Consider the following 23,951-nt stretch of genomic DNA (forward strand, 5'->3'; position numbering starts at 1 on the left):
TCTTAGCTTTGGGGGTAATAGGAGCTAGGAATCTGTCCAAACATTCCCAAGGATTTACCTTATAGCCACAAGGATGTTAGATCATATAGAGATGGACAATAAATGGCATAAAAGAGCTGAAGATAGCCAAGATAAGTTGGCTCTGGACCTGTAACATTCCACTCTCTCCACATCATTGAAGTTCTAATCAGTCAGTCTGCCTGTGTAGTCACGGCTTCTTTTCTGGGGTCTCGTCCAGAGTCCCCCACCTTTGTACACATGGCAGGTGTCTAATATTTTATTAAATATTAAAGTCTCCCATCACTAGGATGGTCATTCCTAGCATCTGATCTAGATGAGGCTGAGTAGGCAAAAAAGCAATCTTTAAGAGAAAGGAATGGCCAGGCATGGTGGCACAGCCTTTAGTCACAGCACTCTGGAGGCAGAAGGAGGATCCCTGTGAGTTCAAGGCCAGTGTGGTCTACATAGTGAATTCCAGGACAGTCAGGGCTATGTAGATAGAGCCTGTCTCAAAAAAAGAAAAAAGAAAGAGAAAGGTATGCCAGGTAAAGTCATTAAGGAAGAAACTCCTGGATCATATTGAATCTATTAGCCTTATTATCTGAGCTTCATTTTTTTGTCTTCCATTATCTGACATAATATTGCATGTGATATATAATAGGAATATTATATACTATATCACATGTGATATATAATAGGAATACTATATACTATATCGTATTTGATACATAATAGGAATGCTATGTACTATATCACATGTGATATATAATAGGAATGCTATAATCATCAGTTGGTCTTCATGAAGTGAAGGTAGCAGGTGAGGAAAGACACCCTAACAAGCAAAAAAAATCCTTTGTATGTGTCATCACACCCCTTAATTAGACTAATTATATGTTCCCCTTTGTCTACAGTCATTGATACTTCATGAAACATTTATTTTATTTGATGTTTGGAACACTTGAAACAGTTTATTATCTTTTAATTCCAGTCTCCTGTCCAGTTTGACTCTGTAGCTTACCTCATGTGGAGTAACTAGCTCTAATTTAGAAGAGATTGGTGTTCAGTATCTAAGCTATTGTAACTCTTATTTGTGGATAATAACCTGATTTGTCCTATTAACTTAGTATTGAACAAGATTCCAGTTTGGGAAAGTTGGATTACAGAAGAGATCAGATAACAATACAGTGTCTTCTTAATTCCTTCTCAGCAGAATGTCCTTTCCTCACGTGCCAAATGTTTCTGATGAGGGCAGGAACAGGAAGCTTCCCGTGAGAAGGAAGCTTTGTGGGTATAACAGAATCTTAGTTCTCAGTTTCCACAGAGGGAAGTGGACTCCAGGAGGGGTCATTTTGTAGCCCTATCAATCCATTTCCTGTTGGCAGACTGTGAGTTCTAGTTAGTATTTTTCTAATCCTAGCTAACTGTACCATGAGTTACCTTGAAGGTTCATTTAATCCGGGAATGTGGGCTCTTACAGTGCATTGTATTAAGTTATAAACTCCTTCTGTTACTTTCCATAGACCATGGTCCTAACCTCTGCATTCAGAAGCTTGGCCCTTTCCCCATAGCTTCCTCAGGTTCCAGCTGTATTAACATTGTTAACAGTCCATGTATGCTAAAGCACATGCTCTTTCCCTCCTTTGGCTTTGAGTTAGTCCTGGAAAGTTGTCTAGTATTTTTTAACCCATTCTTGTAATATGTCATTTCTCTTTACAAGAGTTTCCCATTTTCCCCCCTCTTCTTTTAAAATTCACTTTTATTTTATATGCACAATTGTGTGTCTACATATCTGTATGTGCAGTACATGTGTGCAGTGCTCCTGAAAGCCAGCAGAGGGCATTGAGGATGCCATGGGACTGGATTTATAGGTGGTTATGAGCCACCATGTAGGTGCTGGGAATGTCGTCTGGAATTTGAGGTCCCCAAGTTGGTTCCTATGGATCAGAGATCATGTGATTTGTTAGGTACAATACTGTGAGATATCCAGGCCATATTTCCTGGGCAAATGGTCATCGGACAGGTTATACAGGAAACACAGGCAGCTTCAGCAGACCAACCGGTATAGCCAGGGATTTGATGTATCTTACCATTCCTGTATCAATGGCAACACAGGTAACCGGTTAGATCCAGTTAAAATAGTTTCCTTTTTTTATTTTTTGAAGTGGAGAGAATTTACTTCAGTGTCTTGGTTATAGACGTTAAAGCTCTAAAACAGAAATATTGCCAAAGGGAATTTCCTTAGGTATAAGATTTACAGTGGGGCTTTTCCTGGAATATTTAAAAATCCAAGTTATACCAAATAAAAATATACCAGGGGTGGTGAGAAATTTGAATCTTTCCAAGCATAAAGACTTGGTTCAGGTAACATGGGAGGTCTGGGTAAGAAGCAGGCACCACAGAACATGGCTAGAGAGGACATGATGTTACTCGAGTCTTCAATATCGACTTTTTTTTTTTAAGGAAAAATACTAAAGTATATATTAAAATTTTTCAAAAAATGTCTAAAAGGACATGGGTTTTGTATTTTATCACTGTGGCCCTTATTTGATGGTGCAGTAGAAGATGAGGATCATGCAGCCTTCCTGGAGTCCAGATGTGACCTCAGGAGGAGGCAGTACATGTCTGAGCTGGACCGGAGCCCGTTCAAGTATCTGACAGGTTCCTCTCCTGACAGGGCCCTCTCTGTTGGCACCGGAAGGGAGTCATTGATGTGGTTTCTTATCTGTTCTGATTGTCAGAATTTTCATTCTGTTTTTCATCTCCTGGGAGCCCATGGTGGAGACATTTTGTGAGCAATTAGGAATTTTCAATTATCATTTCTGTAAGTCCACTGCAGTGGTGTGCAGTGTCTCTCCATTTAATCCTTCATGACTTTTGTAGGATTCCCAGTGAGTATTTCAAAAGGAGCAAATAGGAGAGCTTTTTGCCAAGGGCAAAGAGCAAGTTTTAGGTTGGCCCGTTGGTTTTTATAGAGTTTACTCAGCAAGTCCAGAGGGTTGACTATGGTAAGCATAGAGAATGTTGGGTAATAGGCCAAGAGTTACAGACAGATTTAAGTACTCGACAGTAGAGTGAGTTCCATAGTCACTGCCCAGTTCTGCAGGAATGCCCCAAGGAACAATTCTTTGTGACAAACTTTTTTCCTACTGGTAGGCAGTGGCTTTCCAGCAAAGAAAAGCTTCATCAAAGTGGGAAAACATAAAGATTAGTACTGAGTTGTATTTATATCCTTGGATTTGGGACTACTGTTTAGTCCCAAACATCATTTTTTCTGGCCCAATGAATTAATGGGTGTGCATTCCAGAAGGGGAGTTGGGCATTTACTGGGTACTAGGGGCTTGCCAATAGGACCTGATCATAGGTGACTCTGGGAGTTGACACCGTAGCTCTCCTGTTGCCAGGGTTTTTCTCACTCACAGTGGTGCCACCTGCTGAGTGAAGGAGGAGCTCAGAAGCAGAGTGGTCATCATGAACTGGACAGATTCTTTCCTGTGTGGTCGCGTATAGTGAAGCCCTTTTGCAGTTCTACCAGCCTGAGTACTATGTCCTTGTTTGTTTTAGAATGCCCTGCGATTTTAATAATGGGTAATTGTTTGGGCAAATGGTCGGGATCTAGTCATTGAGATCTGTTGACTCTTTTGAATAGGCTGGCCAGAGGAAGTCAGAAATAGTTCTCTAGCATGTCATGTACCACTCCAAATGCATTGCTACAGTCTGTATAAATATTCGCTGTTTTGTTTTCTGGGAAACGGCATGCTCTGGTTAAGAAAATGAGTTTAGTAGTTAGAGCAGATTTAATCTCAGGCAATGAGTACTCTTAGTTTATATCAAGAATAGAAGTAATTAAATATCCTGGCAGAAAATGTCCTTGTTCATCTCATAAAGAAAATAATTCTGCTTTTCCAGTAGGTGTTTTCCGTAGGTGTCTTAGGAGAATGGTGTGTATCAGTTATTTGAGTAACCCTGTTTCTCCTTCCAGTTCATCTGATTCAAGGAGCAAGGCAGAGGATTGAGAGATGCAGTACACCAGGAAACATCTAGAGATATTTCATAAGAACCTAAACAACTCAGGGCCAGAGTTATAGCATCCACATCAGTAACTCCAGTCACAAGGGATCTGACACCCACTTCTGCCTCCAAGGGTACCAGGGTCCCATGTAGTACACATACATACATGTATGCATACACTCATAAATACATGTAAAATATGCATAAATACTCATAAAATAAATCTTAAAAAAATTTTAGGCAACTCCTTGAGTAATCCTGGATCTAATGTGACTTTAGCAGAAGTTTCATGTGATGGGGGCCCGCGCATGGTGTGTGAGGGAAAGGGACCTCCTCATCTGTTTCACAGAGCAGCGGTGGCGGAGGACGGCCCTCAGGCAGGCCGTGAGTTCCAGCTGTTGGGTCTCATTTCTGACTGACACACCCAGGTCTCTCCCATTGTTTGAGTCAGCATGCCCCGTGCATCCCCTTGTTTCTGAGGAATACAGGGGGACAGAGGGGTTTATAGTTGGGGTGCCCTAATACAGGGCTTGGCTGGCCTCAGCTGCTGTCTTTTTCCTCAGCTCCAGCCGTGTGGCTTCTGGTTCCTGTTTAATTTACATAGAGTCGGACAATTAATAAGTGGTTAGTCCTAGGAATCCTCTTAATTGTGTGGGTGTTTGCTTTTGTTTGGGGTAAGAAAATTCTTACAGTAGCAAGAGTAGTTCAAGAGTTAAGAGAAATCCTGAAGACGTCACTATGTAGCCCAGGTGTTCATCCGCCTGCTGGCAAAACTGCATTTTGTGTTTTGACACTTGGTGGCCCTTCAAAGCTAGTTGTTGCTGTGATGAGATCGTATCTTTGAGAGTTGTTGTGTAAGGGAGAACGAGATCAGGTCACTGACTTACTGTGTCAGAGTAGACGTGTGAAAACAGTGTCAATCCGATTTAAGAATCTGAGAAAACTGTGGACTTGAAGTGTTCCCCGTGGCATCACAGTGCACATATACTGCTGATTCTCCCGTGCGAAGGCAAACAAGTATTCACTGTTGGACTCATGGGGGAACCTCAGAAGACACTGCTAAGACTGAGAAACAGGCTGCTTTTAGAGGAGGGTTAGGTAACAGGGGGAGGGGATCCGGCACCACTGGCTGCCGAGGGCGGGCTTGACTCATGTATGGCTTGGAGCTCCTGCACAAACCTCCATTCTCTCCCCTTTGGCTTCCTTGTGGGGTGCTTAAGGGTTTCAGAGACCTTCTCTCCAAATTCCTCTATGGGGGTTTGAGTCCCGTTAGGGGTTAGGGCTCCTTTCCTCAAAGGGCGGCATTTATATTAGGGTCTGATTTGCCTTGTTAACTCAGCCAGGGAGCTGATCTCATTGGTCCTCTTTTGAGGCTTTTACCCATCATTCCCATGGTAGTTGTGAAAGAAGTCTCTCAGTTTCCTCTTGTAGGGATCCTCTGACTCCTTCATAGGTGGTGTGGGGACGGGGACGTGGGGGGGGGGAGCAAGAGGTTTTCTGTGTCCTCCCAGTTTAAAGTCATCTTTCTCTTTTGAGAGAGGAGCTACGAATATTTTGTGTTTTTAAAAAGTCATGTCCTGACAGTGGACAGGGACACCACAAATCAGCAGTGGAAGAGTTGACCCCCTGCCGTTTCTCCAGGTGAGAATTTACAGTTTGTCTTAGAGGCAGCTGTGGGGAGCTTAGAAACGTCCATTTGAATCTTATTTTCACTGTGAGGGAGAAAGTTTTTAAACATGTGGGATTTAAAGCAGACAGTAGCTTTGCTACCCAACAGGGCCTTTGCTTCCTCTTGGTTAATAATTATCTCTATTTCTCCCAAGGCATTACTAACAGAAAAGGAAAAACTCCAGGTTCCCCCAGAGCAGCCGTATTCCAGCCTGGTGTTTTCTCTCAAGGTCTCTCAGGCCTGCTGTCCCTTTCTGGAGAACATCAGTTGCCGTTTCTTACAGTTCTGAGATGTCCAGGCCTTTTGCAGTAGTTACAAAGTAGCCTTGTCTCAAGATGGGAGGAGTCAGTAGGTCTCTTTGTCAGGAAGCTTAACAATTTTAATTACAAGCTTATAATTTGGGCAGTGAGTTGATCTGCTATAGTGACGGGTAGGGTATCTGTGCGAAGTGAGGCCCATGCTGTATTATTCCACTTGACCGAAGGGCCAGATCTTCCAGGCTTTTCGTACATGCAGAATTTAACAAGGCATCACTCTGTTCCATAGTCCTCCAGGGAATTTTATTAATGAAAAATCTCAGTGCCAGACACAAGGTCTCCCTAAGGTCAGGGATGCCCCAGAGGTAACCGAAAACAACACAGGCCGTTGCCATCTCTCATGGTTTCCCACCATCTCCAAATGGTAAGACCGTACTGCCGAAGCCCACTCCCTTCGGGAAAAGGAGTCAATCTCTACTGACCAGGAGACTCTCCCAGATGGCTGCTGGCTTTGGTGGAGCTGGAAGGCATATGCAGGCTCTTGGGGGAGAAGAGACGTCAGCAGCCTCGCTTGGCATTGGACCTTGCAGACATCCCTGGCAACACGTGCCCGCTGGTGCACAGTGGCCTGACAGTTCCGGGCGTGACCAGCTCTTTCTGACTGAGCGTGGAGCGGCTTCACAGGAGCGATCGCACGCCGGTCCTATAAACCTGAGAAGCCACGGCCGAGGAGGTCTTAGGTCCTTGGTGACTTGTTAAATGGCGTGCTATCAAGTTGCCTTCTGATTATTTGTGCCTGCATCCCTAAGTTTGTGTCACTGTCAACCGTAGTCAGAAGCTGCCTCTGTTCTCAGTGAGTAGCGGTTAATACAGACATTCATAAATGGACAGGGTGCTGAGGCGGGTGCTCAGCTGTGGGTTAATCATCTATTGCACCCCCCCTTCCCCCCCCAAGCAAAGTGCGGGAGACATCACTGGAAAGGGGGTGGAAAGTAGTTAAGAGCTGGCGGAGTGGGAAAAGGGCCGTGTAATACTGACTGCCGGGCACCCACGGCTGGTGTGCTCAGCCCACAGCAGCTGCGCTGATGCTCGAGACCTGTGGTCCGTCAAGCCAGTTCAGACTCCAGCATGGATGAGGAAGGGGCCCGGGACCCACCACCCCTGGCAGAGTTGGGTGGCTGGCCCCTGAGAGTGGGAGTCAGTCACTACCCTTCAGGGTAGGTTGTCCATGTCCCGGTGAGATTAAGCTAGACGTGTGTCTGATCTGCAAGCTCACTGTCGGGTGAAGCACGGTGCTTGGAGATCTGCTTACTAGTCAGTCTTTCCGGAGACTGAGGCTGGCTTTAGGATTTACTTGTTATCTCAGCGTTAGTGTTGGTGGTTCTGCTTGTATCGGTGTGTTTGTGGGGAGCGTTGTGTTCTGCCTACTTTCCTTTATGACACAGGGTGACTCCAGTGTTCTCCTGTGGCTCTATAGACAGTTTTGTTGTTGTTGTTGTTGTTTAAAAGGTTTGTTATCTATTATGTACACAGTGTTCTGTCTGCGCCCCAGAAGAGGGCGCCAGATCTCATTACAGATGGGTGTGAGCCACCATGTGGTTGCTGGGAATTGAACTCCGGAAGAGCACTCAGTGCTCTTAACCTCTGAGCCATCTCTCCAATCCCCTGACACAGGGTTTCTCTGTGTAGCTTTGGAGCCTGTCCTGGAACTCACTCTGTAGACCGGGCTATCCTCGAACTCACAGAAACCCACCTGCCTCAGTCTCCCAAGTGCTTGTATTAAAGGCGTGCGCCGCCACTGCCCGGCTTTTAGACAGTTTTTTATTATGTTGTCTGAAAAGTTCAACAGTTTCTCCTTGAGCCCCATCCCATCCCGTGATTTATTTGAGGTGTTATCCTAGAAAGGAATAGAAGATGGGGTGGGGATTGGAGTGGGTCAGTGTCAGGGAATGGGGAGCTTCAGTACCTGAGGCTACTGTAGTGAACAAAGACGCTAATTATCACTGTAGGAAACTTGGGGCCAGTCTCTTTAAAGAACCTTGTAGAACAGGTCCCCTTGGGAATGTCTTAAGAAACCCAAGGCCCCACAGAACCAAGAAACCACAAATAAAAACATAAATCCCTTGAGGCACAGCAAAGAGGAACCTGCTTGAGGGGGTGGCAAACCAGTGACTGGCACCGAATGGGCCTCTGCAGCTGCCCCACAGGGAGGGGGACACAGGGCGGGGCTGTGCCTGGGCCAGTGTCTCTCTGGGCCAGTGTCCACCAGTTGCTTAATTATTTCCACCGGTTGCATCAGCTTTCCAGCTTCCTGTCTCCTGGCATCCCCTTGGCCTCTCCCCACTGTCATCTACCTAATAGATGGAGGGAGGCGCTGTGTTCTTTGGCCCTTCGTTTCTCCAGTGGCACTGAGCTCTTTCTCTCTCTCTTCCTGGCTTATCTGGCACAGTTAGCAGGAGTCGGGGTGGAGCTTTGGTCCCACCCTCTCCCCAGCAGCAGCTTATGGCATTGTCTTCATCCTTTGGGGACCTCAGGCAGAACTAGATCCCTGGTCACGTGGTGGGGAAGGATTTCAGGATGAGCCGGTGTGAAGAGAGTGAGTTAGTTTCTTTCTGGGAAAGAAACAACAGCATGGATACGGGTGAGCATCTTGAAGAGTCTTGCTTCATTGCCATTACAGAGGTGGCATCCGTTCCTTCTTGGGGGGCCTAGCTATTACCTTCAAAGGCTTTTGGAGGAACCTAAATGAGATCACAGGGTGTCACAGACATGGAGGAAATGGGGGCAGTCTTTTGTGAGAGTCCAGAAACTATCCCCAACGGGTGTGAGGCCCTACCAAGAGAGGGCATATGCTCAGGCCTTACTTGACTGCTGCTTTAACATTCTCAGTTGGGAATACTCTGCAGAAAGAAGCAGTTTCTGGGTTGCCGCCCTTCGGGGCACATGTGCTGGACGTCAGCTCCCTGCTGGACTCCTGAACAGCGGCTCCTTTGCCATCTTGTGTCTTTTCCTGTTTTTCTACCCTGCCTCCGAAGTGTCTGCTGTGGTTCTCATTTTTATCTTATAGTTCCTCTAAGGTTTTTAGTTTTAAGAGTCTTTGGTCTTATATACCTAGAAGCACCCCATTTCCTTAGGTTTAAATGACAGTTGATTGGATATAAAATTGTAGGTTTAAAGGTAACAGTTTTATAGTATATTCTTAAGTGATCAAATAGTGTTTTATTTGTAGTTTTAGTGCGTATTACAATTCAAGTAAATATGAATTATTCAGTCATAGTAGCAATGTGGTCTGTCACTATTTCTCCATAAGTCCCAAGGCCTTGGCATGCTCTGATACCGTGTAGTTATTTGGTTTTCACCATTTGTAGTAGTAACACACAGCTGCCATTTTCCATTCTGTGTTCTTCACTATCCACTCCAGTGATAGATGATTACTGGTTTAGTCTTAGGATGTCCTGCTTGAGGGTTTTGAGTCTTAGAAGGAAACTCACAGAAGGGGGACCTGGAAGGAATATAAATAAAACATGCGATTCCAGAAAATTCTCTTGAGCCCGAGGTACGTGCTCTACACTTTTGTAAGCAAGGGCACAGTAAAACCACTGAACTGGACCATTCTGTGGGTAGAAGGAAAGCTTGTTGGAGAAACAAACTACTGATCTGCCTCGGAGACTAGAAGACAGTGCCTGGCCAGAAAGCACGCAGATCTTACATAGTCGGGGGTGGGGGGGGTGGGGGGGTGGGGGGGGTGGGGGGGTGGGGGGGGTGGGGGGGGTGGGGGGGTGGGGGGGGTGTTGTTCCAGCCGGGAAGTAGATACCCAAGGTGGTTGACTGTTGCCGTGGATAAGGAGGTTCCTGGGAAACAGAAGGATCCTGAGGAATGCTGAATTTAAGGCCAATAGCAATTTTTTCGTTTACCCTGTCAGAGTCTTTCTTAGGACCTTGTCACCAGCGCTGCTGGGGAGGGGGAGGGGCACTTAGGACCCAACATCTTTTTTTTTTTTTTTAATTTAATTTTATTTTATTTTACAATACCATTCAGTTCTACATAACAGCCACAGATTCCCTTGTTCTCCCCCCTCCTGCCCCCCTCCCCTTCCCCCCAGCCCACCCCCCATTCCCACCTCCTCCAGGGCAAAGACTCCCTCTAAGGACTGAGATCGACCTGGTAGACTCAGTCCAGGCAGGTCCAGTCCCCTCCTCCCAGATTGAGCCAAGCGTCCCTGCATAAGCCCCAGGTTTCAAACAGCCAACTCATGCAATGAGCACAGGACCCGGTCCCACTACCTGGATGCCTCCCAAACAGATCAAGCCAATCTGTCTCACCTATTCAGAGGGCCTGATCCAGTTGGGGGCCCCTCAGCCTTTGGTTCATAGTTCATGTGTTTCCATTCATTTGGCTATTTGTCCCTGTGCTTTATCCAACCTTGGTTTCAACAATTCTCGCTCATATAGACCCTCCTCTTTCTCACTAATTAGACTCCTGGCGCTCCACCTGGGGCCTAGCCGTGGATGTCTGCATCCAGATTCCTCAGTACTTGGATGGGGTTTATGGCACAACTATTAGGGTGTTTGGCCATCCCATCACCAGAGTAGGTCAGTCCCGGCTGTCTCTTGACCATTGCCAGCAGTCTTTTGTGGGGGTATCTTTGTGGATTTCTGTGGGCCTCTTTATAACTTTGTTTCTTCCTTTTCTCATGTGGTCTTCATTTATCATGGTCTCCTATTCCTTGTTCTCCCCCTCTGTTCTTGATCCAGCTGGGATCTCCCGCTCTCTTTCCCTCGACCCTCGCCTTTCATTACCCCCACTCATGTCCAGGCTGTTCATGTAGATCTCAGCCATTTCTCCGTCATTGGGCTATCCTCGTGTCTTTCTTGGGGTCCTGTTTTCCAGGTAGCCTCCCTGGTGATGTGAGTAGCAGTCCAGTCATCCTTGTTCCACCTCTAGTATCCTCCTATGAGTGAGTACATACCATATTTGTCTTTCTGAGTCTGGGTTACCTCACTCAGGATGATTTTTTTCTAGATCCATCCATTTGCCTGCAAACCTCATGATGTCATTGTTTTTCTCTGCTGAATAGTATTCCATTGTGTATATGTGCCACAATTTATTTATCCATTCTTCAGTTGAAGGGCATCTAGGTTGTTTCCAGGTATTGGCTATTACAAACAATGCCGATATGAACATAGCTGAGCAAGTGCCCTTATGGTATGATTGAGCATTCCTTGGGTATATGTCCAAGAGTGGTATAGCTGGATCTTGGGGGAGATTGATTCCCAATTTTCTTTTTTCTTTTTTTTTTAAAGAAGATTTCTTTAAATGTTCCTCTTTCTGCCTCCTAGCGCTGGGCCTAAAGGTGTGTGCACCACACCCAGCTCTGTTTCCAGTCTTCGATATCATTAGCATAATGTACAGTTGATAGCTAAAATTTGGTCGAAAGAACAGTGGGTGAGTGTGTGGTGTGAGTGTGTGGGCTCAGGGCACTGGTTATGATCATTAGATCACTGTGCTAACTAATTTTATGTCAACCTGACACAAGCTACAGTCACTGGAGAGGAGGGAGAATTGAGAAAATGCTCCTTGAGATCTGGCTGTAGGCAAGCCTGTAGGGAATTTTCTTAATTAGTGATTGATGGGGGGGAGGGGCTGTAGGGAATTTTCTTAATTAGTGATTGATGGGGGGGGGGCACAGCCCATTGTGGGTGGTGCCATCCCTGGGCTGGGCTGGTCGTCCTGGATTCTATAAGAAAGTAGACTGAACAAGCCAGTCAGCAGCACCCCTCCATGGCCTCTGCAGCAGCCCCTGCCTCCAGGTTCCTGCCCTGTGTGAGTTCCCACCCTCACTGTTTTTGATGGTGAACTGTTATATGGAACTGTGAGTGAAATTAACTCCTTTCCTCCCCAAGTTTATTTTGGTCCTGGTGTTTCATCACAGCAGTAGTAACCCTTACTAAGACAGTCACTGATATTCTGACTAAAATACACAGTTTAAAAGGAAGTAAACAGATTGAGTGAATTGTTTGCTTTCTCGGAGTTTTCTGAGATCTGTGCTATAAGCCGATGCCAAGTCTGCCATGAAGCTTTTAGCAGAAGCTTGTCGTTCCCTCTTAGCTCGCTGCCCTTGCCGCCTCTCAGTTGGAATTAAGCCATGCTCTGTAGTGTGTTAACTCTAACATGTTCATCGGCGTTTCCACTGACACTTGGTAACAACCTGTGCTTTTTAGCCAGAAAGTGCACTGCAGTATACGCAGATTGGTAAAGCGTGTTCAGTATCGGTCCGAGGGAGATTGATCTCCGCGGGTGGACGCTGTCTGTGCCCTGGACACGGTTGCTTTGCTGATCTGGTAACAGTTTCCTTCTGTGCTTTACAGGAGCTCAGGCCTGCGTGCTTGTATTCTCCACCACAGACAGGGACTCTTTTGAGGCCATTTCCAGCTGGAGAGAAAAAGTAGTAGCGGAAGTTGGAGATATACCAACTGTGCTTGTACAAAACAAGATTGATCTGCTGGACGATTCTTGTATCAAAAAGTAAGCTGACATGATTCTTGCACTCTGCCCCACACTCTTTCCTGTCCTGTGTGTCCTCTGTGTCTGTCCCCCAGCCCCCTGGCTTAAGTCTGCATTAAAACGTTTCTCATACTGACTTATCCTGAAATTTTCTCTGTGTGGTGGACATAAAAAACTGTGGCCTCACCTGAAAAGAACTTGGCAGGTCGCCACAGTAGACGGGCTCGTGTGCCGTGGCTTTGAAGGTGGTGCACGCCTAGATCCCAGCACTCTGGAGGCTGAGGTGGGCGTAGCCCTGCACAGGAAGGCCCAATTTCAAAACAAAAGAAAAGAAAAGAAAACTTAAAAACGGGAAAGGAAGAGAGCAAAGCATCTCTTGATCTCTAGGTGTTTTCATGGTTATAGTAAGTAGATGTTCTGTGTCGATGGGTTAAGGGAAGTTTGGGTCCATATTCAGAACTTAATTAGCTTAATTTTAAAAATTTAAAAATGTGTGTGAGTGCTTCTGTGTGTGTGAGAGAGAGACAGAGAGAGGGAGACAGAGAGAGAGAGAGAGCCCGAGAGCCCCTCACGTGGAGAGAGACAGAGAGGGAGAGGGAGAGGGAGAGGGAGAGGGAGAGGGAGAGGGAGAGGGAGAGGGAGAGGGAGAGAGAGAGGGAGAGAGAGAGAGAGAGAGAGAGAGAGAGAGAGAGAGAGAGAGAGAGAGAGAGAGAGAGCGCCCCTCACATGTAGGCCATGTTATTTGAACCAGGGTCTCCACATGAACATGGAGTCCACCACCAGCCTTTTTGAAAAACCAAAACAAAGCAGGCAACCAAGGCTAGCAGGTAGTAAGCCCCAGTGATCCTCCTGTCTCCAAGCCCACCAGTTCTAGACTTTCAGGTGCAGAAGAGACCACATCTGGCTTCTTACTGTGGTCCTCATGGTGGTGCAGGGAGCCATCTCTCCATTCCCTCAAATTTCTTAGTTAATCATCCAGATAATTTTTACCTACACATAGCTCTTCTTCATTATTAATAATATTTTGCTAGCTTTGTTTTGTTTTGGTTTTTCGAGTCTGGTCTGTGTAGCTTTGGAGCCTGTCCTGGAACTCACTCTGTAGCCCAGGCTGGCCTCGAACTCACAGAGATCCATCCCCCTGGTTCTGCCTCCCAAGTGCTGGGATTAAAGGCGTGGGCCCGGCCTATTCTGAGAACTTTTAAACATGTGCTTTATCTTTAATTTTTCTTTCTCTTGCTCTCTTCCTGCTTTGCCGTTTGAGAGTGTGTGTCTCTGTGGCCTAGGCTGCGTGTGCACATTCTCCACCCAGGTGGCCTTGTACATGCTGGGGCTGGGTTCATGTCCTGCACACGTCCACTCGAGCGAGTGGGTCTTGCTCACTGGGGGGCGGCCCTCTGTAGGGCTGCTCACATGTTCTCCATATTCTTACAACATGGCAGCCATTTCCTAGGGAGGAACCGTAATGACTTTGATGACCTCTCAGAAGTGTTTTGGTGGACACAGGCCAACCTTGGCTACAGGGTGGGGGGAGCACTATCCAGGGAAGGCAAGACCGGAGGCTGGGCCCACAGGGAGCCAGACTACAATCCCAGTACATATTAGAGAAGGCCAATATGCTTCAGTACAAACACAATGTTTATATGATGTCCAAACCCTAATTTTATGTCGAACGGCAGCCTTGAATGCATGGGACAGAGTTGAGGAACCAGGAAAAAAGTCTGAGTCATTTACAAAGGTTATGCAAGGCCCAAAAGAGTCTTTTACGGATTTTTTACAAAGACTGGCTTCAGCAGTAAAGAGAATGGTCTCGGATTCAGAAGCTAGTAAGGCAATAATTGAATCTTTGGCCTTTGAGAATGCGAATGCAGCATGCAAAAGAATAATCAGGCCATTAAGGGCAAGATCTGCACCTTTGGAAGATTGGATTAGAGACACAATTAAAGTTGAGGCTGATGAGCATGATGATACATGGGTAGGAGAAGTAATTTCAAAAGGTTTGAGGAGTGTTAGATGTTTTGGATGTGGAAAGCAAGGACATTTGAAAAGGGACTGTAGACAGGTCATTCCTAGAAGCAATGTTTCTTCAAGGAACAATGGCAACAGAATGCCCCTTCCTTCTGGAGTATGCAGAAGGTGTGGTAAGGGAAAACACTGGACCAACGAATGTAGATCAACAAAGGACAGATCTACAAGCGAAAGAGTCCTCATGAAACTAAAATTGACTCTTACTGATGTGGCCATGAATGTGCTCACTTTAGCTCTTGGCAATGAGAGTAAATAAGCAACTTACAGTGTCATAAATTCAAGTAATGTTAAAAATAAATAATCTTTTAACATGGTCTCATATCCAGTGCTTGTAACTGAGGTTGACTTTGAACTTTTGACCCTTCTATCTTCCTCTGAAGTGCTGGAATTCACAGGCCTGTGGCATTATGTGAGCACTCTTGTACCAACTGATCTGTGTCCCTAGCCCCAAATGGAGATGTCCTCTAAAGAACAGTAATGTCCAATTGTTTTGTGACCTTATAGAAATGCCTTTGTTCACAAATATGGTAAATGATTGGCATTTGTCCCACATGAGCAGGCAAGATGGAAGTCCCCTCAAGTAATGAGCACTCAGCGTCCCATGCATTTGAGTGAAGGGGAGCCTCTCAGAAAGGACCCCACGCCCCTCCTCCTAGCCCCCCCCCAGCCCCCCATGCTCCCATATCACTTATCAAATACAGTTGAACAGTAACTTTCGGGAGAGCCTCTCAGCGGACAGACAGACAGACGCCTTCACTGGATTTGTGTTTGTTGTGCAGTGAGGAAGCCGAGGCCCTGGCCAAAAGGCTGAAGTTAAGGTTCTACAGGACGTCTGTGAAGGAGGACCTGAATGTGAACGAAGGTGAGGTGCGGCGTCTTGAAAGCATATTACAACAGGAAAGTGGTGGAGTCTGTCTAAATGCTCTTCTGTCATGCTTAGAAACTGGATTTCAAAACAGCTTGAGAACAGAATTGTCTTCTTGTCACATTGTTCATTTTGAAGGTATTCTGTTCCAGGGGTCCTTAATTAATTATCCGCTAATAGTTGGGATTACTTGTTGCTCTTCCAGAAACTCCTGAGAGTCTTAAGAGGCTACTTTTTTTCCCCGTTTTTGTTTTCTGTCTCTTAAAGTCTAAACCATGGGGCCAGCAAGGTGGCCAGCAGGCGAAGGTGCTCACTGCCATCCCTGACAGTGTGCTCAAACCCTGGGACCCTCGGGGTGGGAGGAGAGGGAGAACCAGCTGCCCCCACACGCTCACCCCCACACACACACAAATAACTGAAACCTTCTAAAACCACTAAGGTGTAAGTGTGAATGGAGACATCTGTGTAGCTCTCGTGCGTAACTTTTCAAGTTACTGAATTGTTTTATTAGTCCACCACAGTAGAGACTCCATCAGACTGCAAAAGTTCTTCACTATTTTCTAGTTTAAGAAAAAAAAGGTTAGCTGGGCAGTGGTAGTACACACTTTTATTCGGGAGGCAAAGGCAGGCAGATCTCTGAGTTTAAGGCCAGCCTGGTCTACAAAATGAATCCCAGGACAGCCAAGCGTATAGAGAAATCCTGTCTCAAAAAACTAAACAAGAAAAAGAAAGTAAGATTAAAGAAAGTTTGGAGATTTTTCTCATTCTGGAATTTTCATTTTTAGATTGCAGCTGGTTGTCACGTGGGTCTCTATTCTGTAGAGCTTTCTTCAGCCGAAGAAAGTGCATGTTTCTCTCGAGACTGAACTAGTTTAAGCAGGGCGTGGGTGGGTGCCTGTGGTCCTAACACTTAGAAAGTCGAGGCAGGAGTTCCAGGCCAGCCTGGGCTTTGTCTCAAAGACAGAAAAGGATGAGCGTAGTTATTGTTAGAAAAGGATGAGTCCAGTTATTGTTAGCTGGATCTTCATCGTGATCCAAGGTTTTCAGTGGCAGAGCCGGTGTGTACAAGTGCATTTCCATCTCTTCACTGGACACATTTTACATTTACTGGTATCATCACTGTATCGCTCAGAGAGTGCCCAAGTAATTTTTAAAAATTGTATTTTTAACTAAATTGTATACTTCTAATGTAATGTAATTTAAAATGTATGTAGTTTGTATAAATATTGCCATATGAAAGTTGACTTGCTTGCATAGTCATACTGTGTGTGTGTCTATTCTAGTTTTTAAGTATTTGGCTGAGAAACATCTACAGAAACTCAAACAACAAATAACGGAAGAACCAGAGCAGACACAGTCAAGCAGTAACAAAATCGGTGAGTGCTGGGACTCCAGCCACGCGTCTGCCGGGCACCTGCTCCAGGTCGTTTATTGGGTTGTGTTTACCTTCTCGATGTGCCGTGTGCTCATGTCTTTGAGAAATCCGAGTTCAAACTGTTGGAATGGGATTGCCTAGCTCAATAAGTAGGCACTCTCCTGTTCCAAGAGTTCTAGTACTGCTGAGTTTCCACTTCCTACAGCAGACACGTGAGAGCTTCTAGAAGAGCCGTGTCCACACAGACGGGCTGTGGGCATCATCCTGCCTTTCCCTCCCGTTTCAGGACTCGTCACTGATCTTTTCCCGTTGTGTGCTAGACACCAGCAAAAGCTACACCGTCCCCGAAGACGACATTGTTATCTTTCTTTTTTTTTTTTTTTGGTTTTTTGAGACAGGGTTTCTCTGCGTAGCTTTGCACCTTTCCTGGAGCTCACTTGGTAGCCCAGGCTGGCCTCGAACTCACAGAGATCCGCCTGGCTCTGCCTCCCGAGTGCTGGGATTAAAGGCGTGCGCCGCCGCCGCCGCCGCCGCCGCCGCCGCCGCCGCCACCACCACCCAGCTCAATGTTGTTATCTTCTTTTCACAGTAACTGACCACGGGTTTTGGCTTCCACAAAGACGCGAGCCATGCTTGGTACTCCCAGGCTTCTGTCGACACACTGTATCCACTTCTGTCCTTCCATGCACATAAATACCTCCTTCGGACCTTTCCCGGCGTCTGGCGTCTTTTCTCTTTGCCGTTTTTATTGCTCACGTTCCTGTCATGGACACCTCATAGCCGTTGAAACAAGATGGCACCTGTGCACGGTCAACCTGTCTGAGGTGTTCCCCTTGGCCCCGCTCGGTGTTCTTCCCGGGGACCAATAAATTCTCTTCCTTCTGATATGTAGAAGTAGTTCTTCCTCTGTGTGTGTGTGTGTGTGTGTGTGTGTGTGTGTGTGTGTGTGTGTGTGTGTGTGTGTGTGTTAGGGAGGGGGATTCTTGCCCCCGAGTTCTGTAAGCATCCCAATTCTTGGCTCCCAAAGTGTTCTTTCCTGAGCATGCCCAGTGCTCTCTTGCCTTTGTCTAGTCTGTGGGTTGCCTCTCCCATCTAATGTCAAGAGACCATTCATTCTTCAGGGACTATGTAGAAAGCTCTCAATGATCCAGGCCTTTCCTCTAACACAGTGAAGTCTGAGGCTAGACCTCAGACCTCTTCTCTAACCCTTTGACATTTGGACTTGTCATCCGCAGAGTTCATGCTTGAGAACCATGCAGTCGAGTTACAAAAATTATTCTCATATTTTAAATACACTTAATGCTTTGTGTTGGGTTATGTTCACTGCTGTCTTTAGCCTCAGTGGCTCGCTGGACACATGGGTAGAGCACTGTCAAGTATGCCCTTTGACCTTTTGTACGTAGTTCTTCCTTCCTCTGGAACTGGGCAGTTAGGGCTTCCCTTGAACCGTGCATTGGGTCTGTTTTCTCACTGGCCTTGAACATAGTATGGCTTGCCGAGGCATGGCGAAGGGAGGATCAGGCTGAGCTACACAAAAGGACCTTGTCTCTAGAAACCCAAAACCAAGATGATGCATTGCCGTACAGCATTACTGTGTATTGTATATCACCTGTTAGACCCAGCTTCTCGTGGGCAGGGACAGGTCTTGGATTGATTCCTTGATGGTTTCTATGCCTAGAGCTTCCTGTATCTAGACGCTCAGCAGTTTGTAAGTTAGCAGTTCCATTTTGTACATGGCACATTTCAAAATGGAAGTAGAATAGCTTTCTCTGTCACTCACCTGTCACGTTACCTGTAGGCCACTTTGATTATGACGTTTCAGCCTCAGGATGCAGAGGTGATGGAGATGGGTGGTGGCGGTGCCGCACAGAGGTTAATAAAGCTGAGCTCTTTGCTTAAAATGCACTGTTCCGGTACAATAAAAAAAATGAAAACAACTGGGGGTGCTTGTTTATATAGGTAATTTTACTAACAAATAATATGTATAGTAAATAATAAAGGTGACTTTGAGGTGTATCAGTTACTCTGTTTTCCTCTGATTTTTACAGGTGTCTTTAATACGCCCGTCGGAAGTCACTTGGGTCAGAATTCAAGTACCCTCAATGGTGGAGACATCATCAATCTTAGACCTAACAAACAAAGGACCAAGAAAACCAGAAATCCTTTTAGCAGCTGTAGTATACCCTAAATTGTTTCAGGGAGGAGAGGAGCAGAATTGCATCAGCAGTTCACTGAGAACCGCCCCCGCGTCGGGTGTGGTGAGTTAGCGTCTTAGGGGACCTTGCACCTCGCTCTGAAGGCTGACATTGTAATGATGGATGCCTGCAGCGCTTGTCGGAATGTAGCTCCAGACCTCTGCTGGAGGAGGACCGCCTTGCGGACTCGTTCTAGTTTTTCCCGTTAGACGAAGCACCTCCTGTTTTTGAAGGGACACCATAGGACATGTCGAAAACAGGTCTGCTGAATTTTAAATGCTGAGAACAAAATGAAACGGCTAAATATATTGGTACCAGCTTTACCCTTACGGACCAAGGAGAGATAGCAAGCGTTCTTTTTCGGGAATGTTCATTCTGAATGCTTAAGGAGAGGACTGAAGGAGGACCTCGGACCGACCGGTCAGCCTGCACAAGAGTGTGCTGTCACGGCACTTGTGCGGCGTCTGTGAGGTGTAGACTGTGGGCGTGTGCATGCGGACACCCGGCTCCAGCAAGCGGAGATCTGTGCGCCGGTGAAGGGTTTGTAGATTCTAAGTAATCCGCTCATACAACCATTTATATACATTGTGTACCTTTCTGGTCTCACACGAGAACTCCGAGACATATTTTATAAAACGAATTTGAACTTAAATGTGCCATGTGCCAAAACAGCCCCCTGATTTTTACAGTGCTTTACTACTGGAATTTGTATCTGTGGCGTCTTTTAAAGGCAGTTTCCTCTCCCACCGTGTAGGGGAGGGGAAGGTAAACATCTGAGTGCCAGGGCCTCTCCCCTGTGGAGTCTCCCAGGCCTCTGTAGGCATGGCGAGCTCCCGCTGTGACAAGCTTAGCCTCCTCCCCAGGTCCACAGGGCTCTGAACTTTGAAGATGGAGGGAACCATTTTTTCAGAACATACAAAGGATAGTCTTTGGTCCTGACCCAGGTTATGGATTTTCCGAAGCCTTGCAACTCTAAAGCGTTCTTGTGTTTACAAACCTTGAATAGCGTTTTAAGATTATTGCTTAAACTTTTCTGTGGCCTTTGGTTTACATGGCACCTTATCAAGAGCGGTTAGTCCCGAAATGTCTGTGAAGAAATGACCCAGTATGTCAGTGATGGGTGCAGACCTGCAAGTCGGGACGCTAGCCTGCCAAAGAGATAATTTCATGAGTTCTCTTAAAAACTGATTTTTTTTTTTATCAGTGGTTATGTTTTTAAAGTTATAAACTCCTTTCCACATTACTGGTTTTCATGGGATTTCAAAATACATAAAAATGATTTTTCTTGGAAAATGTGCTATGAAGTCGTTTCTGTTATTTTTACTAAAATATATAAATGTTTGATGTATTCTCTCTCTTTTTTTTTAAAGGTTACCCCCATTGTACCACCCTTATCCTGCCCAGATTAACGTTGAGAGCATAGTAGAAATCGCTGGGTGCCCTTGTGACGTAGTCCAGACTGATGGCGTGCTTTTCACAACACCGAACCGATCGGGCATCACCCATCCCCGAGTAGTACAGGTGTTTGTTTTGTGTTAGTCAGTTGTCGGCACCCCCACTGCTGGTAGTGGAGTTAGAGTGGGGGGAACTTAGTTCCTAACCAGGGTACCCAGGTACCTGCGGGAGTCATGTCTTGTCTCTCTCCAAATACAGTCTCTTTAGTTTTTGCACAAAGTGTATTTGGTGGCAAATAATCTTAATTGTCATTTTTTAATTGGCAGAATTAGATTGGAAGAATCCATTATAGAACATTGCCGCTTCATTCACAGTCACTAAATGTGTGGTAAAGAAACGTGTAATACTTCTCTATAAAATAATGACCCAGTCTGATGATGGCGGCTGGTTCCTTAATATTTGTAACAGAATTTTATGTACTTTGTTTTATCCTTTTTTTTTAACGGAAGCCTTTGTTACACATTTGAATTTTTACTTTGCATTGCTATATTTTATACTTAACTATAAAAGGTCTAAAATCAGCCACAAGTAATATTAGTTTATCAGTGTGTTCAATTCTGAAACCTTCAGAGGTCATATTGTTTTCTTTTGTGACTGTGACTTTTAAGAACTCAATACGGGGGCTGGAGAGATGGCTCAGCGGTTAAGAGCACTAGCTGCTCTTTCAGAGGTCCTGAGTTCAATTCCCAGCAACCACATGGTGGCTCACAACCATCTGTAATGAGATCTGGTGCCCTCTTCTGGTCTACAAGCATACATGAAGGCAGAACACTATATACATGATAAGTAAATAAATCTTTAAAAAAAAAAAAAAAAAAATTTAAAAAAAAAAAAGAACTCAATACGGAGTTCTGGTGAAAGCCCTTTGGTGACGCTAGAGAACCCTGTCCAGGACTCCGGGCCATTGTCCATCTGCGCTCCAGTTGACTCTTTGGCATACATCGTCACCGGTTTTTAGTGTCAGGCACAGAGTTGCGGAATAATGGCCATATCTAAGCATTCCTCAGGTTTCTTCTTCCAGTGTCTGCCTGTGAATTCAGGAGTATCTAAAACAGCCCATGGAGGGCAATACAAGTAAAAGCAGGTCGACCTGTTTCTGTCCACTCGAAGTGACAGCCCACATCCTCTTCAGATGAAAGCTAACCCGACAACAGGATATGTGACCCTTCCCTGCAGAGTGAAGTCAGAACGCAGGAGTGTGGGCCCCCACGGTGCCTGCCCCCGGGACCAGGGCCTTGTCAGAAGGTTAGGGTGGGTTGGCCATAGAACCTGATGTCTCCCCCTGAAGTGTTGTGCTCTTGTAATGTGAGGCGTTGTTAACCTTTGGAGTGATTCTGGTACCTGCTGTGAGGCGCTCAGGGAGTCCTCGTTAGAGCAGCTCTGGCTGCAGGGGCCACAGGGTGAGAGTTTCCTCCGCGGTACACCAACAACTTCAGGGGTTCACATATGAACCGTGAAAGGCTGTCATACAAATGAAGTTACCTGCATACAGGTAAATAAACCCCAGTCAGGTCTGAGACACCCGGGCACCACGCTCCCAGATAACGGAATGATCTGGCCACAGGACTCTGATACTACTCCTGGTGTCTCTTGAAGTATCTATCGTAGGATGTTGATAAATGGTATTTTAAAAATAAAATCTTTGGATCAAAGGAAAAACTTAACCCCTTCTCTATTTTTGTTACTAATAAATAATGCTTTTGTAAATCGGAATGGGGAACGGCTTGTATGTATTCCTATTGAGTGGTACTTATGCCTTCGGGATTAATTTAAAAATGTACTACTTGATTACAGTTTCAACAAAGATGAATTCCAGTAACCAACACAATAAAACATTTAAAAGCTAGAATGTTGTGTGCTATGTGTGGGGTGACCCACCAGTATGGAGAGGAATGCTCAAAGGTAATGCAAGGCCATCCTTGGCTACGTGGCAAGTTCCAGACCAGCATGAGCTTTATGAGGCCATTTATAATAAATAAATGAAGGAAAAATAAATAGGCAGATGTGACTTCTTTAAATACCAATATAATGTAACAGTATTTCACACTTAGCTACTGCGTACACTAATATGCGCAGTCTGGGTGCCCGTTATTTAATGGAACTTAACAGCAGTGTGCTTTAAATGGGTTTTCTCTAGAAGCTAACTTCTGTAATCTAATTATTAGTAGGGTTTTTGTTTGTTTGTTTGTTTGTTTTGTTTAGTTTTTTTGGTGGTGGTGGTGGTGTTGGGGGTGGGGGGAAGGTTTGAGACAGGGTTTCTCTGTGTAGCCTTGGCTCTATAGACCTGGCTGGCCTCAAACTCAGAGATCTGTACCTCTACCTCCCGAGTGCTGGGATTAAAAGGCATGCACCACCACCACCTGACTACTATTAGCCTTTTTTCCCCAAAAAACAGGGTTTCTCTGTGTAGTTTTAGTGCCTGTCCTGGCTCTCACTCTGTAGTCCAGGCTGGCCTCGAACTCACAGACATCCGCCTGGCTCTGCCTCCATAGTGCTGGGCTTAAAGGCTTGCGCCACCACAACCCAGCTACTATTTAGTCTTTTAAAGAAAGTTCTTTCCATGTTTTGAGGCCTTTGACCCCAAACAACTTTATCCTCCCGTCTTTGGGTGTAAACTAACGATAGTTTAGTTCGTTCTGTTGGACAGCCCACTCAGCCACTCCTTGATGCTTCCTCACTCAGATAGATCATCGGTACCTTTATAGGCAGGAGGGCAGACTGATCCATGAATGATGCCACCGCCCCGCTGCGCCCTCTGCTGGTCAAAAGGTGGAGTTGCCTGCTGACCATTCTGTAGACTGGCCTTCCTGTGGCCTCCTCATTTCCTTGTGGGAGTAAACATACACCAGCTAAGCTTACACTCATGCACGCCCTATTGCCGCCTCCTCCGCATTTGCAGCCGTTTTTGCCTTATTTTGTGTCCTTACATACTTGTGCTGTTCAGCATTCACAACAGCATCATCATAGAGATGGACTTCAGACATATTACATTTGTCAGGATCAGTCATTTGAAAAGGACAAACGTTTGGTCTTCAAATCTTTGTGTGCTTTTTAGTTCATCGAGTACGCTGTTGCTTCCAGTGACTGGTAAATCCTTTCCTATTTTCCAATTTTAAAATGGAACTCGGGCTGGAGAGATGGTTCACTGGTTAAGCACACTGGCTGCTCTTGCAGAGGACCTAGCTAGGCTCAGTTCCCAGCACTCACGGAGCGGCCCACAGCTGTCTGTAAAGCCTGTTCTAGGGGACCCAGTGCTCTCCAAAGACACAGGCCTACATTCAGGCAAAACACCCAGACACAAAATAATGATCACTGACAAAGTAAAATGGAACTCTACAAGAGTGGGGTCACTTCTGTCTCTCTCTTTTTAAAAGACAGAACTCGCTGTGTAGCCTTGGCTGGCCTTGAACTCAGAAGAGGTCTGCCTGTCTCTGCATCCCACAGGCTGTGATGAAAGGCCTGGACCACCATCCCCACGAGTTGACCACTCCTTGAGGGTCAAGCCTAAGCATGAGGTGTGGACAGAACTCCAGCTAAACCTGTGTCCCTGTGCACAATACTTTGGGGGGGGGGGCGCGGTTGTCTATATTTTATTAT

The 23,951-nt window shown here is 45.8% G+C and overlaps 1 protein-coding gene across 3 annotated transcripts in view; it reads left to right on the top strand.

Annotated features, from left to right (window-relative positions):
- The window catches only part of Rab23 (RAB23, member RAS oncogene family), a 43,394-nt gene extending 21,191 nt beyond the window's left edge, over window positions 1-22,203 (top strand). For all 3 annotated transcript variants that reach the window (XM_006993380.4, XM_042265616.2, XM_042265617.2), the window contains exons 5-8: window positions 12,304-12,460; window positions 15,244-15,326; window positions 16,613-16,705; window positions 18,753-22,203. In XM_006993380.4, coding sequence (XP_006993442.2) covers window positions 12,304-12,460; window positions 15,244-15,326; window positions 16,613-16,705; window positions 18,753-18,892 — 473 coding nt within the window. In that variant the 3' untranslated portion in view covers window positions 18,893-22,203. The remainder of the gene's footprint in view (window positions 1-12,303; window positions 12,461-15,243; window positions 15,327-16,612; window positions 16,706-18,752) is intronic.
- The last annotated feature ends 1,748 nt before the right edge of the window (window positions 22,204-23,951 follow it).

This window comes from Peromyscus maniculatus, chromosome 21 (assembly GCF_049852395.1).
Source record: "Peromyscus maniculatus bairdii isolate BWxNUB_F1_BW_parent chromosome 21, HU_Pman_BW_mat_3.1, whole genome shotgun sequence".
In the NCBI taxonomy this organism is placed as follows: Eukaryota; Metazoa; Chordata; class Mammalia; order Rodentia; family Cricetidae; genus Peromyscus; species Peromyscus maniculatus.